Source organism: Globicephala melas, chromosome X (assembly GCF_963455315.2).
Source record: "Globicephala melas chromosome X, mGloMel1.2, whole genome shotgun sequence".
In the NCBI taxonomy this organism is placed as follows: Eukaryota; Metazoa; Chordata; class Mammalia; order Artiodactyla; family Delphinidae; genus Globicephala; species Globicephala melas.
The window spans coordinates 69,226,074-69,241,835 of record NC_083335.1 but is presented as its reverse complement, the minus strand read 5'-3'; the positions used below and the strand labels follow the sequence as shown (position 1 = coordinate 69,241,835).

Genomic DNA, 15,762 nt, shown 5'->3' with positions numbered 1-15,762 from the left:
GTCCAGTTTTTCCAGCACCACTTGTTGAAGAGGCTGTCTTTTCTCCATTGTATATTCTTGCCTCCTTTATCAAAAATAAGGTGACCTATGTGCATGGGTTTATCTCTGGGCTTTCTAGCCTGTTCCATTGATCTGTATTTCTGTGTTTGTGCCTGTACCATACTGTCTTGATTACTGTAGCTTTGTAGTCTAATCTGAAGTCAGGGAGCCTGATTCCTCCAGCTCTGTTTTTCTTTCTCAAGATTGCTTTGGCTATTCGGGGTCTTTTGTGTTTCCATACAAATTGTGAATTTTTTTGTTCTAGTTCTGTGAAAAATGCCAGTGGTAGTTTGATAGGGATTGCGTTGAATCTGTAGATTGCTTTGGGTAGTAGAGTCATTTTCACAATGTTGATTCTTCCAATCCAAGAACATGGTATATCTCTCCATCTATTTGTATCATCTTTAATTCCTTTCATCAGTGTCTTATAGTTTTCTGCATACAGGTCTTTTGTCTCCTTAGGTAGGTTTATTCCTAGGTATTTTATCCTTTTTGTTGCCATGGTAAATGGGAGTGTTTTCTTAATTTCACTTTCAGATTTTTCATCATTAGTGTATAGAAATGCAAGAGATTTCTCTGCATTAATTTTGTATCCTGCAACTTTACCAAATTCATTGATTAGCTCTAGTAGTTTTCTGGTAGCATCTTTAGGATTCTCTGTGTATAGTATCATGTCATCTGCAGTGACAGCTTTACTTCTTCTTTTCTGATTTGGATTCCTTTTATTTCTTTTTCTTCTCTGATTGCTGGGGCTAATACTTCCAAAACAATGTTGAATAATAGTGGTGAGAGTGGGCAACCTTGTCTTCTTCCTGATCATAGTGGAAATGGTTTCAGTTTTTCACCATTGAGGACGATGTTGGCTGTGGGTTTGTCATATATGGCCTTTATTATGTTGAGGTAAGTTCTCTCTATGCCTACTTTCTGCAGGGTTTTTTATCATAAATGGGTGTTGAATTTTGTCAAAAGCTTTTTCTGCATCTAGTGAGATGATCATATGTTTTTTATTCTTCAATTTTTAATATGGTGTATCACACTGATTGATTTGCATATATTGAAGAATCCTTGCATTCCTGGGACAAACCCAACTTGATCATGGTGTATGATCCTTTTAACGTGCTGTTGGATTCTGTTTGCTAGTATTTTGTTGAGGATTTTTGTATCTAGGTTCATCAGTGATATTGGCCTGTAGTTTCCTTTCTTTGTGACATCTTTGTCTGGTTTTGGTATCAGTGTGATGGTGGCCTCGTAGAATGAGTTTGCGGGTGTTCCTCTCTCTGCTATAGTTTGCAAGAGTTTGAGAAGGATAGGTGTTAGCTCTTCTGTAAATGTGTGATGGAATTCGCCTGTGAAGCCATGTGGTCCTGGGCTTTTGTTTGTTTGAAGGTTTTTAATCACAGTCTCAATTTCAGTGCTTGTGATCGGTCTGTTTATATTTTCTGTTTCTTCCTGGTTCAGTCATGGAAGGTTGTACTTTTCTAACAATTTGTCCATTTCTTCCAGGTTGTCCATTTTATTGGCATATAGTTGCTTGTAGTAATTTCTCATGATCCTTTGTATTCCTGCAGCGTCAGTTTTTTCTCCTTTTTCTTTTCTAATTCTATTGATTTGAGTCTCCTTCCTTTTTTTCTTGATGAGTCTGGCTAATGGTTTATCAATTTTGTTTGTCTTCTCAAAGAACCAGCTTTTAGTTTTATTGCTCTTTCCTATTCTTTCCTTCATTTCTTTTTCATTTGTTTCTCATCTGATCTTTATGATTTATTTCCTTCTGCTAACTTTGGGGTTATTTTGTTCTTCTTTGTCTAATTGCTTTAGGTGTAAGTTTAGGTTGTTTATTTGAGATGTTTCTTGTTTTTTAAGGTAGGACTGTACTGCTATAAACTTCGCTCTTGGAACTGCTTTTGCTGCATCCCATAGGTTTTGGGTCGTAGTGTTTTCATTGTCATTTGTTTCTAGGTATATTTTGATTTCCTCTTTAATTTCTTCCCTGATCTCTTGGTTATTAAGTAGTGTATTTTTTAGCCTCCACATGTGTGTATATTTTACAATATTTTTCCTGTAATTCATATCTCGTTTCATAACGTTGTGGTCGGAAACCATACTTGATACGATTTCCATTTTCTTAAATGTACCAGGGTTTGGTTTGTGACCCAAGATATGATCTATCCTGGAGAATGTTCCAATACACCTGAGAAGAAAGTGTATTCTGTTGTTTTTGGAAGGAATGTCTTCTAAATATCAATTTAGTCCATCTTGTTTAATGTATCATTTAAAGCTTGTGTTTCCTTATTTATTTTCATTTTGGATGATCTGTCCATTGGTGAAAGTGGGGTGTTAAAGTCCCCTACTATGATTGTGTTACTGTCTATTTCCCCTTTTATGACTATTAGCATTTGCCTTATATATTAAGGTGCTCCTATGTTGGGTGCATAAATATTTACAGTTGTTATATCTTCTTCTTGGATTGATCCCTTGATTATTATGTAGTGTCCTTCTTTGTCTCTTATAATAGTCTTTGTTTTAAAGTCTATTTTGTCTGATATGAGAATTGCTACACCAGCTTTCTTTTGATTTCCATTTGCATGGAATATCGTTTTCCATCCCCTCACTTTCAGTCTGTATGTGTCCCTAGGTCTGAAGGGGGTCTCTTGTAGACAGTATATATATGGGTCTTGGTTTTGTATCCACTCAGCCAGTCTATGTCTTTTCGTTGGAGCATTTAATCTATTTACATTTAAGGTAATTATCGGTATGTATGTTCCTATTACCATTTTGTTAATTGGTTTGGGTTTGTTATTGTAGGTCTTTTCCTTCTCGTGTGTTTCCTGCCTAGAGAAGTTCCTTTAGTATTTGTTGTAAAGCTGGTTTGGTGATGCTGAACTCTCTCAGCTTTTACTTGTCTGTAAAATTTTAATTTCTCCGTCAAATCTGAATGAGATCCTTGCTGGGTAGAGTAATATTGGTTGTAGGTTTTTCCCTTTCAGCACTTTAACTATGTCCTGCAACTCCCTTCTTGCTTGCAGAGTTTCTGCTGAAAGATCACCTGTAACCTTATGGGATTCCCTTGTATGTTATTTGTTGTTTTTCCCTTGCTGCTTTTAATATGTTTTCTTTGTATTTAATTTTTGATAGTTTGATAACTATGTGTCTTGGCGTGTTTCTCCTTGGATTTATCCTGTATGGGATTCTCTGTGCTTCCTGGACTTGATTAACTATTTCCTTTCCCATATTAGGGTAGTTTTCCACTTTAATCTCTTCAAATATTTTCTCAGTCCCTTTCTTTTTCTCTTCTTCTTCTGGAACCCCTGTAATTCGCATGTTGGTGCGTCTTAATGTTTTCCCAGAGGTCTCTGAGACTGTCCTCAGTTCTTTTCGTTCTTTTTTCTTTATTCTTCTCTGCAGTAGTTATTTCCACTATTTTATCTTCCAGGTCGCTTATCCATTCTTCTGCCTCAGTTATTCTGCTATTGATTCCTTCTAGAGAGTTTTTAATTTCATTTATTGTGTTGTTCATTATTGTTTCTTTGCTCTTTAGTTCTTCTAGGTCCTTGTTAAATGTTTCTTGTATTTTCTCCCTTCTATTTCCAAGATTTTGGATCATCTTTACTTTCATTACTCTGAATTCTTTTTCAGGTAGACTGCCTATTTCCTCTTCATTTGTTTGGTCTGATGGATTTTTACCCTGTTCCTTCATCTGCTGTGTGTTTCTCTGTCTTCTCATTTTGCTTAACTTACTGTGTTTGGTGTCTCCTTTTCGCAGGCTGCAGGTTCTTAGTTCCTGTTGTTTTTGGTATTTGCTCCCACTGGGTAAGGTTGGTTCAGTCGGTTGTGTAGGCTTCCTGGTGGAGGGGACTAGTGCCTGTGTTCTGGTGCATGAGGCTGGATCTTGTCTTTCTGGTGGGCAGGACCATGTCCGGTGGTGTGTTTTGGGGTGCCTGTGGCCTTATTATGATTTTAGGCAGCCTCTCTGCTAATGGATGGGGCTGTGTTCCTGTCTTGCTAGTTGTTTGGCATAGGGGTCCAGCACTGTAGCTTGCTGGTCGTTGAGTGGAGCTGGGTGTTGGCATTGAGATGGAGATCTCTGGGAGATTTTCGCCATTTGATATTATGTGGAGCTGGGAGGTCTCTGGTGGACCAGTGTCCTGAACTCGGCTCTCCCACCAGAGAGGCACTGGCCTGATGCCCTGCTGGAGCACCACGACCCTGTCATCCACACGGCTTAGAATAAATAGGAGAAAGAAAGGAAGAAAGAAAAAATAAAATAAAGTTATTAAAATAAAAAATAATTATTAAAAAATTTTTAAATTTTAAAAAGTAGTAAAAAAAAAAAAAAGAAAGAAAGAAGGAAGAGAGCAGCCAAACCAAAAAACAAGTCCACCAATGATAACAAGCACTAAAAGCTATACTAAAAAAACCCCAGAAAAACAGACAGACAGAACCCTAGGACAAATGGTAAAAGCAAAGCTATACAGACAAAATCACACACGGAAGCATACACATACACACTCACAAAAAGAGAAAAAGGAAAAGTATGTATATATCATTGCTCCCAAAGTCCACCGCCTCAATTTTGGGATGATTCATTGTCTCTTCAGGTAGTCCACAGATGCAACGTACATCAAGTTGATTGTGGAGATTTAATCCGCTGCTCCTGAGGCTGCTGGGAGAGATTTCCCTTTCTCTTCTTTGTTTGCTCAGCTCCTGGGGTTCAGCTTTGGATTTGACCCCGCCTCTGTGTGTAGGTTACCTGAGGGCATCTGTTCCTGCCCAGACAGGACAGGGTTATAGGAGCAGCTGATTCAGGGGCTGTGGCTCACTCAGGCCCAGGGGAGGGAGGGGTACGGATGCTGGGCGAGCCTGCGTTGGCAGAGGCTGGTGTGACATTGCAACAGCCTGAGGCGTGCTGTGCGTTCTCCTGGGGAAGTTGTCCCTGGATCAGGGGACCCTGGCAGAGGCGGGCTGCACAGGCTTCTGGGGGGCGAGGTGTGGATAGTGACCTGTGCTCGCACACAGGCTTCTTGGTAGCTGCAGCAGGAGCCTTAGCGTCTCATGCCAGTCTCTGGAGTTCGCGCTGATAGCCCAGGCTCGCGCCCATCTCTGGAGCTCCTTTAAGCAGCATTCTTAATCCCCTGTCCTTGCACACCGCGAAACAAAGAGGCAAGAAAAAGTCTCTTGCCTCTTCGGCAGTTCCAGACTTTTTCCCGGACTCCCTCCGGCTAGGACTCCCTCCGGCTAGCTGTGGCGTACTAGCCCCTTCGGGCTGTGTTCACGCAGCCAACCCCAGTCCTCTCCCTGGGGTCTGACCTCCGAAGCCCGAGCCTCAGCTTCCAGCCCCCACCCGCCCCGGCGGGTGAGCAGACAAGCCTCTCAGGCTGGTGAGTGCTGGTCGGCACCGATCCTCTGTGCGGGAATCTCTCCGCTTTGCGCTCTGCACCCCTGTTGCTGCGCTCTCCTCCGTGGTTCCAAAGCTTCCCCCCACTCCACCCCCGTCTCCGCCAGTGAAGGGTCTTCCTAGTGTGTGGAAACCTTTCCTCCTGCACAGCTCCCTCCCACTGGTCCAGGTCCCGTCCCTATTCTTTTGTCTCTGCTTTTTCTTTTTTCTTTTGCCCTACCCAGGTACGTGGGGGGTTTCTTGCCTTTTGGGAGGTCTGAGGTCTTCTGCCAGCATTCAGTGGGTGTTCTGTAGGAGCTGTTCCACATGTAGATGTATTTCTGATGTATTTGTGGGGAGGAAGGTGATCTCCACTTCTAACTCTTCAACCGTTTTCCCAATATTATTAATAACTCTAAATGGAATATAATATATAAAATATTAAATCAACATGTTGTACACCTGAAACTAATATTGTAAATCTATTAGACTTCAATTTGAATAAAAGAAAAGAAATGAAAGCTAAACTAGAAGAAAACAAGAATGAGTGAATATAACAGAAAATGCCTTTCTAAAGTAAAAAGGAAAATGTTTTAAATCAAAAAGAAACAAAGATGAACAGATTTCTAGAAAAAGTGACAAATATGAAAGATAGCAAAGAAGACCTGACATGGATAATAAGATTATCTGAAGAAGAATACTGAAGCAAGGAAAAAGAAAAAAATGCTTAAAACTAATATTGGATGGACCTAGAGACTGTCATACAGAGTGAAGTAAGTCAGAAAGAGAAAAACAAATACCATATGCTAACACACATATGTGGAATCTAAAAAAACGGTACTGATAAACCTAGTGGCAGGGCAGGAATAAAGATGCAGATGTAGAGAATGGACTTGAGGACATGGGGAGGGGGAAGGGTAAGCTGTGACAAAGTGAGAGAGTGGCATGGACATATATACACTACCAAATGTAAAATGGATGGCTAGTGGGAAGCAGCCGCATAGTACAGGGAGATCAGCTCAGTGCTTTGTGACCACCTAGAGGGGTGGGATAGGGAGGGTGGGAGGGAGATGCAAGAGGGAGGGGATATGGGGATATATGTATACATATAGCTGATTCACTTTGTTGTACAGCAGAAACACACACCATTGTAAAGCAGTTATACTCCAATAAAGATATTTTTTTAAAAAAACTAATATTGAGGAAACTTTAGATTGGCTTTTAAAAAGCACACCGTGTACCTACGAATTTTGACCCAGAATGACCAGCAGCAAGACACATTCTAATAAAATTACTAGACTTTTTTTAAAAAAAGAAATGCCTTGGATACTTCAGCAAAAACAGCAGGTGGGTTGTAAAGGAAGGAAAATCAGATCATCTTCAAACTTTTTGACACCAACACTTTATGCCAGAAGAAAATGGAGTAACATTTAAGATACTCAAGGGGAAAAAATGTGAGCCAAGGACATTATATCTGGTAAAAGTGGCTTTTAGGTATAAAAGGTACAGGTATTTATCAACATGCAGGAACTCAGGAAATATTCGTCCCATGATCCCTTTCTGAGAAATTTGCTAGAGAATGAGCTTAAGACAACCAAAGTGATGAGAGAGACATTGATATAAGGACTATCAGTCAGCATTAAATATATAGTTACTTGTAGAACTAAGACTAAATGAGATTTGAAAGAGAGAAAGTATTAATGCTTATATGCCCAGTGCTCTGGTAATGTAGATATAGTGTAACTTTTAATGGAGAAATGGGGAAGGAATATGCAAAAAAAGAACTGTTCTCAGCAATTATATTGGTAACAGTATTAGTGTTATTCCAGGACTGTGTAACGTGAGATAATGTTAACTGAGTAATTATGAGATATTCAAATTCCATCATCCTCTGTCTTTGAGAGCTAAGACTTTTAATGTGGAAGAATACAGATGTAATTCAAAAGAATTTGAGTTAGAAACAAAACACCCCTGTAGTCCTGAATATGAACTCATGAGAAATTTTATTGAAAAGTACACACACACACACACACACACACACACTTTTGCTTTATCCACTGAAAAGGCTTGAAACAATGACCAGCCCAGAAGCAATGAGCACGCCTAGTAACCCAGGTTCTGTTCTTGAAATACCATTCCCATTAAAAGAAACCAGGATGTCTTAGAGAAATAGCTAATTCCAAGCTTGCGGCAGGAAATAAATAAGATGAGCTTGGAACATCTTGTCATAAAGGATAGGAAAGAAGCTTTCAAAGACTACTATGGTCATATCAAAAGGACTCACAAGCCACTTTGAAGACGTTTCCACTGGCCAGAGACAGTTTGGCTTGAAAAAGGATAATTGCCAGTAGCAACGAGCACGTCTAGTGCCCAAATCTTGGTTTCTAATACTATTCTCCAATTAAAGGGCTCCTTAGAGAAATGGATAATTCTAAGGCTGGACAGGGAATATACAAGATGAACCTGAAATATTTTGTAGTACTAGAAAATAAAGAAGCACTCAAAAAACAACAACAGCAAAGAAAAAACTATTGAGGTATGTTAATGTGACACAGGGCCTTCTGAAAGAACTGTTACTGGCCAAAACTGGAAGAATATGAGCAGGAAAATAACAGTATTGGATTATAACACAAGGAATAAAATGTGTCCGTGAGTCTATAGTGATAGAAATAAATGATTACATAAATAGATGGGGGCGAAGAGACCAATCTCCCCTACAGAAAAATTCTAAATAATTTGTGTGTATACACCTGTCTCAAGGAGGTGCAGCACAACTCCTCACCCCTTAAGTGTAGGCTATGTTTAGTTACTTGCTTCCAAAGACTATAGTATAGAAGGAGGGGGGAGCAGTTGGGAACCCTACAAACACTACCTGAAGTGATCCCAGTTAACATCAGCAGTGATGTCATGTTGGTGGTGTGTAGCCTTGGTTTGATGTGATAAGGAGGAAACTTCACTGTTATTCTCTTCCAAAAGTCATAACCCTAGTCTAATTATGAGAAAAATAGGAGGCAACCCCAGGTTGAGGGACATTCTGCAAAATACCTGATGAGTCCCCCTTAAAACTGTCCAGGTCATCAAAAACAAGGAAAGTGAGAAATTCTCACAGCCAAGAGGAGACAAAGGAGACAGAGGACTAATGTAATATGGAATATTTGATGGGATCCTGGAACCAAAAAAAACGGACATTACGTAAAACCCAAGGAAATCTGAATAAAGTATGAACTTTAGTTGTTAGTTATATATGTATCAGTATTGGTTCATTAGTTATGACACACAAACCATAGTAATGTAAGATGTTAACAATAAGGGAAATTGGGTACGGATGTATAAGAACTCTGTACTATCTTCTCAATTTTTCTGTAAATTAAAACTAAAGTTAGAAAGCTTATTTGGATATTTTTTAGAAATCATTGCAATTCATCGAAACCCATCAAATATGTTTAAATCCATGAGTTCATAACTATAGTTAAAACAAAAATTGTTCAATTTCAGAGGATGATAAGGAACCAATTTATTACCTTGAGAAATGGTAAATTAAAGCAGAAGAATCAAGCATTAATCTTGTTTTCTTTTCCTGGGTGACTAAATAGTAGTAGATGAGGGAAAGCCTCTCTTTATAAAAGCATTCTACTTAATAAAAAAAGAAATGTTAAAGAGTATCACCATTTTGAAATCCTGGGAAAATTAATGAATCTAGGCATTGAGCATCAACAGCTGCTAACATCACAACATATGAGACACAGATACTATGTGCCACCTGCTGGGGGAGGACAGCACCACCTGTATTCATGAGAAGGGATCAACCCTGAGTCATATCAAGCTCTGTGTCCACTTGCCAATCTGCAGAAATACAGAAGAACATGTTGGACTCCATCATGACTATGCGGTCGGCAAAATCCAGATTTGGGGAAACTACAGGTCAAATGCCCCAGCCTCTTCAATAGAGAACTTGTAAGGAAAGAAAGGGATGGAAGAAGAAACCTGTAGATTAAAAATATATCAAAATATTTGAAAATGGATAAGACTAACCTCAAAAGCATTATGCTAAGTGAAAGAAGTCAGACACAAAAGACCACACGTTACTTGATTGCATTTATGTGAAAAGTTCAGAATAGGCAACTCTATAGAGATAGAAGGTAGATTGGTGCTTTCCAGGGAGGGAAGGAATGGGGATTAACTGCCAGTGAGCACAGGGTGTCATTTGGTAGATGCTCATGGAGAAGCTTTGGGGATGGGTACAGAAAATCTATATCTTGACCCAAGTGAAGGCTATAAAGGTATAGCCTCCTTATCAACTTTTAAGTTATATATATTTTTGTATGATTTCCAGTATCTTTTATTTTACAGTAAAAGGGTTTAAAAAAAAAGAAAAACAGAACACAAGACTCCTAAGCTGTAAGGAGAGGTCAGATTCCCCACATATTTCATTCTTTATCATGGTAATGAGAGTATTTCTTGTGGGCAAATTCAAGGTAGCTAGGAAATGTTCCTTTACCTCACAAAGGAAAGAAAAAAAATAGTGCAAAAGAGACCTAGTATTTGGTACACTGCATGACAAGTGCCATTTGGACCTCAGACCCTGTTCCAAACGTGCAAAATAACACACATTCTTTTCTGGTAGGTTCAACTGCCCTGTGATTTCCAATTTTATACACACACAGAATTGTAGAACTGTAATAAAGGAAATGGATGAAGGAGGAGAAGTCACCTATAGTCCCACCTCCCTGGCAAATCACAAATCATAAAATCATAAATATTTTTTACTTCAGTGTTTTTGTCAGGCGAGTGTGATAACCACTATACTATGGAAACACTTCAGTGTTTTTGGTTTGCTGGGGTTCTGTTGGTCAGTTGGTGTTTTCGTTTTCTGTTATGAGGGGTTGGCCATTTTAGCAAGAATTCTTTCCCAAAATAGAATTCATTTTGAGGGGCAACTTTTATGTTTTTGCCTTCTCGTGAAAACCACTCAGAGGATCCTGTCTTACTATTATTTAACATGTCACCTGTTAAGTAATAGTAAGTACTCTCCCCAGTTCTGCTGGCCCCAGGGTAGGCAGCTAGGTATATATTCCTTGTTCTCTTGTTACGTGGTCGTATTCAGAGTGGAGCTGGGGCCCGTGACAGTCACTCTTTCCCTCACCCCTGCTTTCTCATTTTTCCACTTGGGCAGAGTTCAAAACAGCAGCTCAGCAACAAGATCAGGAACAGGAGGAAGAGGATGATGAACAGGCAGTCCACAGAGCTCGGGAGTGGGATGACTGGAAGGACACCCATCCTAGGGGCTATGGCAACCGACAGAACATGGGTTAGTCTCCCCACGACAAGACAGGACTACAGGGGCTTCTGTCTTCCCCACCAAGGAAAGCTGTGCAGTCTTCCCCTCCCTGGGCTCCTGCTTCAGCCGTGTACAACGAAGGCAGAGATGCTTAATTAATCATGCTTTGCGTTCATTAAAATGTCAATTAAGTGTGTATTTGTACCCTACATGATGAGCCAACAATCTTGTCTTGGAATTATAATCCTATCATGGTATATTCCACTTTTCTTAAGTGGAAATAAAAGAGTACTGAGAAATGGTTCTGTATAATCAATGGCTGTATGAATTCTCTTTGAAAAATGAAAGTCCCCTCTATCATGTGAGCCTGTGCAGAAATACGAGTATCAGCTGCTTTCTTCCAGGGGGTGAGGGGAGGGGGTCAGCTGTGGGTCCCTGGGCTTATGGAGAGATCCTCGTCATCTCCCTTTGATGTGGGCAGTGAGTTACCCAGCATCAGAGCTGCCCAGGCTGGCTGGAGCTTGCTTTCTCCTTTCTACCCCAGTGCTGTGAACTAACCCAACACTTGCTTTACAAGGGACAAGCACAAAAGCCAGGACCTGCCCTGCCACACGGCTCTATTTTCAGGAATTATAGCTGCAAATGAACAGAACAATCCTATCTACCCAATCTTCCTTGCTTCAGCCATGAGAAATGAGGAAACCGATAAGGCACTATGAGAGTCATCCTTGTATGAGCATCTGAGGCCAGGGCCTTTACTCTGGAACTACCTAGAACCCTGAGGGTAAGAGCAGCTCAGGCCGTAGCCTAGCTCCTAAGTGGGCTGCTGGAAGACCATTTTGGCCCTCTTTGCCCATGCTGTGCCATACCTGGCACAGTCCCAAGCGGTCAGTGTGCCATGGCAGTCATTTTGCTAGTTAATAAGGTACCTGCAGTCATGCCAATAACTGGGAGTGGAGGAGGGGAGACAGCACAGATGACAAGGGAGGGTACCTACTTTCTGCGGTAAAGAGAAGACACGTCCTCAGCTCCCGGGTTGATACCCTAGAAAAGCAGCCATGTGTTAAAACAAACGATCTAGAAAACATACTTTTGTTCTATGTGGCTTTGGTACACTTCATTTTCTTTTAAGATGACTCAGCCTTCCTATTCTAGCTTCTGCAGCCTAGCTTAGGACAGGGGTTTGAAAAGGAGACTCAGATCCCTCTCCTTTGTAGGGTGGTAAATGGAGGGCTGTCAGATGATGAATAGGACGTTATGTTTAGTGGAGATGACAGAAGACCACCAATAATATATTTATTGCTAAATATATACTGCTTAATAAAGGATTCATGGTACCCTCACAACATAAGCTCCTGAAACTGGTAGAGCACAGATTAACTTCCCCACAGATTTGAGAAGCAAACATTCATTTGTAGTTCTCTTCCAGTTATTGCCAGGCTGCCTCTAGCAATGGCCTATTTTGTGCCCCTGAAACTCCACCCTGAGCTCACTCCCCAAATGGGCCAGGTTGGGGTTATCCCCTTGGTCTGAGTCTACTTAAAGATGGTCCTTCCAGAAGATCCAGCCTGATGAAGCCCCCTCACATTCTGATATCTAAGAGGCAAACTAGACAAAGTGGGTTTGAATCCTGGCTTTAAAAGTTGAAAGCTGTGTGACGTTGGGCAATATAACTTCTCTGAACTGCTCCTCTGTTTCCTCTATGTTTATAGATGAGCTGTTTCATAGGGTTGTTGTGAGAATTAAATGAATAATGGCAGCCATTATAATAGGCTGAAGAATAAGTATTTTCGTCTGAGCTCAGTGACTATGGTCTGTCCACTAGGAAGGGAAAGGAAATGGACAGGTAGGTGTTGGAAACTCTGTTCTGTGCCAGGCACCAGACCCGGCACTTTCACACGCTATTAATACTCACAATGACCCTGCAAAATAGGTAGCATTATCCCCATTTTACAGATTAGAAAACAGGCCCGGAGAAGCTGAGTGATTTCTTCAAGTTCACATTAGCAACAAGCTGTGCTTCTGTCATTTTCCATGTGCTTCCCAATTGCGTGTGCTTTTAGTTCTGCATCTTAAAGCAGCTTAAAAAGAGGGAGCAGCTTGAAAAATCCAAACCCAAACCACCACTTATACGTTATTGGAGCTCTAGAAATTTCTTTTTAGCTGACTCACCGAAGAAAAGGTTATGACAGCCCGCTTCCCCCCCCCCCCCCCCCGCCATTTCCCCCTCAGCTGGGGGATAAGACTGAGGCAGTGAGCAAACCCATCTCCCTCCATTTTCCTCCCCAGTTCAGTCTGCCTGCCTGGCGGCTAGAGAAAACAAAAAGAGAACCACCTTCTCTACTCCCACCAGAACAAGGCGTTTCAGGGTCCTAGAGTGAGCTGGGTTTGATGGACTTCAGGAAGCTAGGACTCAGAGCTTTCCACAGATAACAGTACTGCTTCATCGTTTGCACTATGCTTATTTCACATATGCTGCATATTTCATTCTCACAACCCATCAGGCAGGAGATGATGCCTTCGTTTTACAGGGAAGGAAACTGGCTTGGGGAAATGCAGTGAGTGACTTACTTCAGCACACAGCTAATACATAGACCATGCAAACATATCAGTGTAGCCAAAATATTTGCCCTCTGTAGCTCTCACATGGAGGCCAATTAGTTATTTGGAAAAGGTGAACGCTGGGCACTACTTCTTTTAATGCCATCATGCGGTGATTTGTCCTTTCCACTCTTATTCTTTTCAACACCCCTGTGAGAAAGACAGGGCAGGGGACCGAATGAGCTGATTTCAAGCCCAAGAAGTTGGAGTTAAGGTTTCTGAATTGAGTCTCAATCCTCAGGGCTCTGCCCCTCCCTAGCCGGGTGAGCCAGGGCCACCCAGGTCACTGGGGTCACTGCTGTCATCTAAAACAACGTGCAAAGGATAAAACTTTTGAACCTAAATCCACCTCTCTTATGGCAACTGAATTCCAAAGTCCTCCTCTGCTTACTGTGGGCCTCAGGTTTGCTCATCAGCACAACAGATACACTGCCACCCGGCTCTTTCAGACACCCAACAAGACGGCAGGCACTGTGACCTTCCTTTGTCTCCTTGCAAAACAGCTCCCTCCAACACCTGCACATCATTTCCTCACAGATTGCTTTTCACCCATTCATCCAAGGTTTAACCTGGCTCAGTTCACTCATGCTCCATAGCAAGGAGTTATGGGTTCTAATACCAGCTCTGTCAGTTTTAGCCCCTCCCAGATGCTGACAACATCTGGCCTACTTACCTCACAGGCCAGAGAAAGGAGCAAATGAAATCAAATATGGAAAAGCACTTTGAACAATTAGAAAACATGGCACAAATGTAAGTTTGGCGGCCAGAGGAGGGGATGCATTGTTTTTTAAATTCAGTATTTCACAACTTATTTTAACCCCTGCCCCCCTATTGCTTTCTCAGTCTTCTATCTATATCACCACCAGCGAAAAGGTTTGTGAACATGCTTTTCTTTGTGTGCTAGAGATGACCAGCACAGGAGAGAATTGTTACGTGCAGTGGAAATTGAGAACCGGTTTTTACTTATCTGCCCACCAGGCCGCCTTTGACAAATGTATGTGAAAAGATGGTAAACAAAAGATTTCAGTTTCTTGTCCCAACTGGCAATAAATCCCTCCAAGAGAGGACAACTCAGCAATGACTTAGGCCATCCTATTCCCATGTGGTAGCACAAATAACAGGAATTCGTGTATTGAGCAGCTACTGTATACTAGGAGTTGACTATTTCTAATCCTCACAACGTCCCAAGGTAGATATTATTATTGCCTCAATTTGTAAATGAGGAACTTGAGGCTCAGAGAAGGGATTTCCCAGAGATCACTCAGCCCTAAGTGTCGAGCTGGGCCTGGATTCCAGGTGGGCCTGATTCCACAGGCCACGTCCTTCCAGTCTGCCACACTCCCCGGGAAGCACAAAGCACGGGGGACATAGGAAGGTGGGCGAGATACCCCGCTGGCACACTGCTCTGGGGATCACCCCTCCCCTTTCTCTGTCTAAATTTTGAGCAACGATTGTATCAGCTTTGCCGGCCAGGCCCTTTAAGGGCACATCTGAGACCTGCTCACTAGGGGAATACCCCGGACTCAGAACTCTCCCCTTCCTGGGGCCCTACATCCCTCAACCTGTAGAACATTCCTGCTCCCAGTGCCAGGCCCACCTGTTTCCAGCCCTATCCGATCTTGGTACAAGTGAATCTTTTAAACCCTCTCTCTATTCCACCCTCTCACTTAAGGGTTCCTACACATTTTCTGAGCCCGTCAAAGCCCCCGCTCTTGATCTACCAGGCCCTCCTGGACAGCTAAGACCAGACCCAGGTTGTGAGCGCATGAGACTTGGCAGCCAGGGGCTGGGAGGGAGGATTTCTGCCTGAACTCTGAGGCCCTCCCACACTCAGCGACAGATACCGCCCCTGCTACCCTGGTGCCCTTGTCCCCGGCTCAGGGACATTGAGTGATTGGCAGAAAGACTCCTCACCCGCTTTACGGAACCTGTCTTCTCCTTTCCTTGTCTACCTTCTGCCTGGGTGAGCTCACCCCACCTCCGGCTTCCATGACTCACCACATGTATGCTGATGGCCAGTGCTAGCCCTGACCTTTCTGCTGAGCTCCCTGACCCATATCCTGTCATCTACCACACCGCTCCTCTTGATGAACAAAAACTCAAATTCAACAGCCTGGCAATGAACTCATCACACTCCCCACCCCTCTGGCTCCATTAGAGTTTCTTAGGGCCTGTCGCCTACTTAGTGCTCTTCCTGGGAAACTCAGCACTGTTTCTGGCCTTCTCCTGACAAAGCCGGCATTCAGTGTCTGCAGAATGAATTACTGAATGAATGAGTCCCATCATGAATCACGCTTCTTCGTCAGGCAGATTCACAATAATGCAGCCTCTTTCTTTTCATATTCAAACAACCTTACATAAAAGGAAACCCAGACTCCCTTCACCTTAAAGCAGCAATCATTTCTCTCTCAGACCCCCTTTCATCCTATCACGGAAGGGGCCACATTTTCACAAAGTGTATTCAGTGGAGAGG

The 15,762-nt window shown here is 42.1% G+C and overlaps 1 protein-coding gene across 2 annotated transcripts in view; it reads left to right on the top strand.

Moving 5' to 3' along the window:
- Positions 1 to 11,009, top strand: part of IGBP1 (immunoglobulin binding protein 1) — a 38,471-nt gene extending 27,462 nt beyond the window's left edge. Inside the window, exon 6 of one of the 2 annotated variants that reach the window (XR_009560710.2) lies at positions 10,584 to 10,720. Coding sequence is in view for 1 of the 2 variants with exons in the window: in XM_060292374.2 (XP_060148357.1) it covers positions 10,584 to 10,723 (140 nt within the window). In the remaining variant the exon portion in view is untranslated. Of the gene's footprint in view, positions 1 to 10,583 lie in introns of both variants that reach the window. The other variant, XM_060292374.2, reaches the window with a different exon arrangement.
- Positions 11,010 to 15,762: the final 4,753 nt, after the last annotated feature.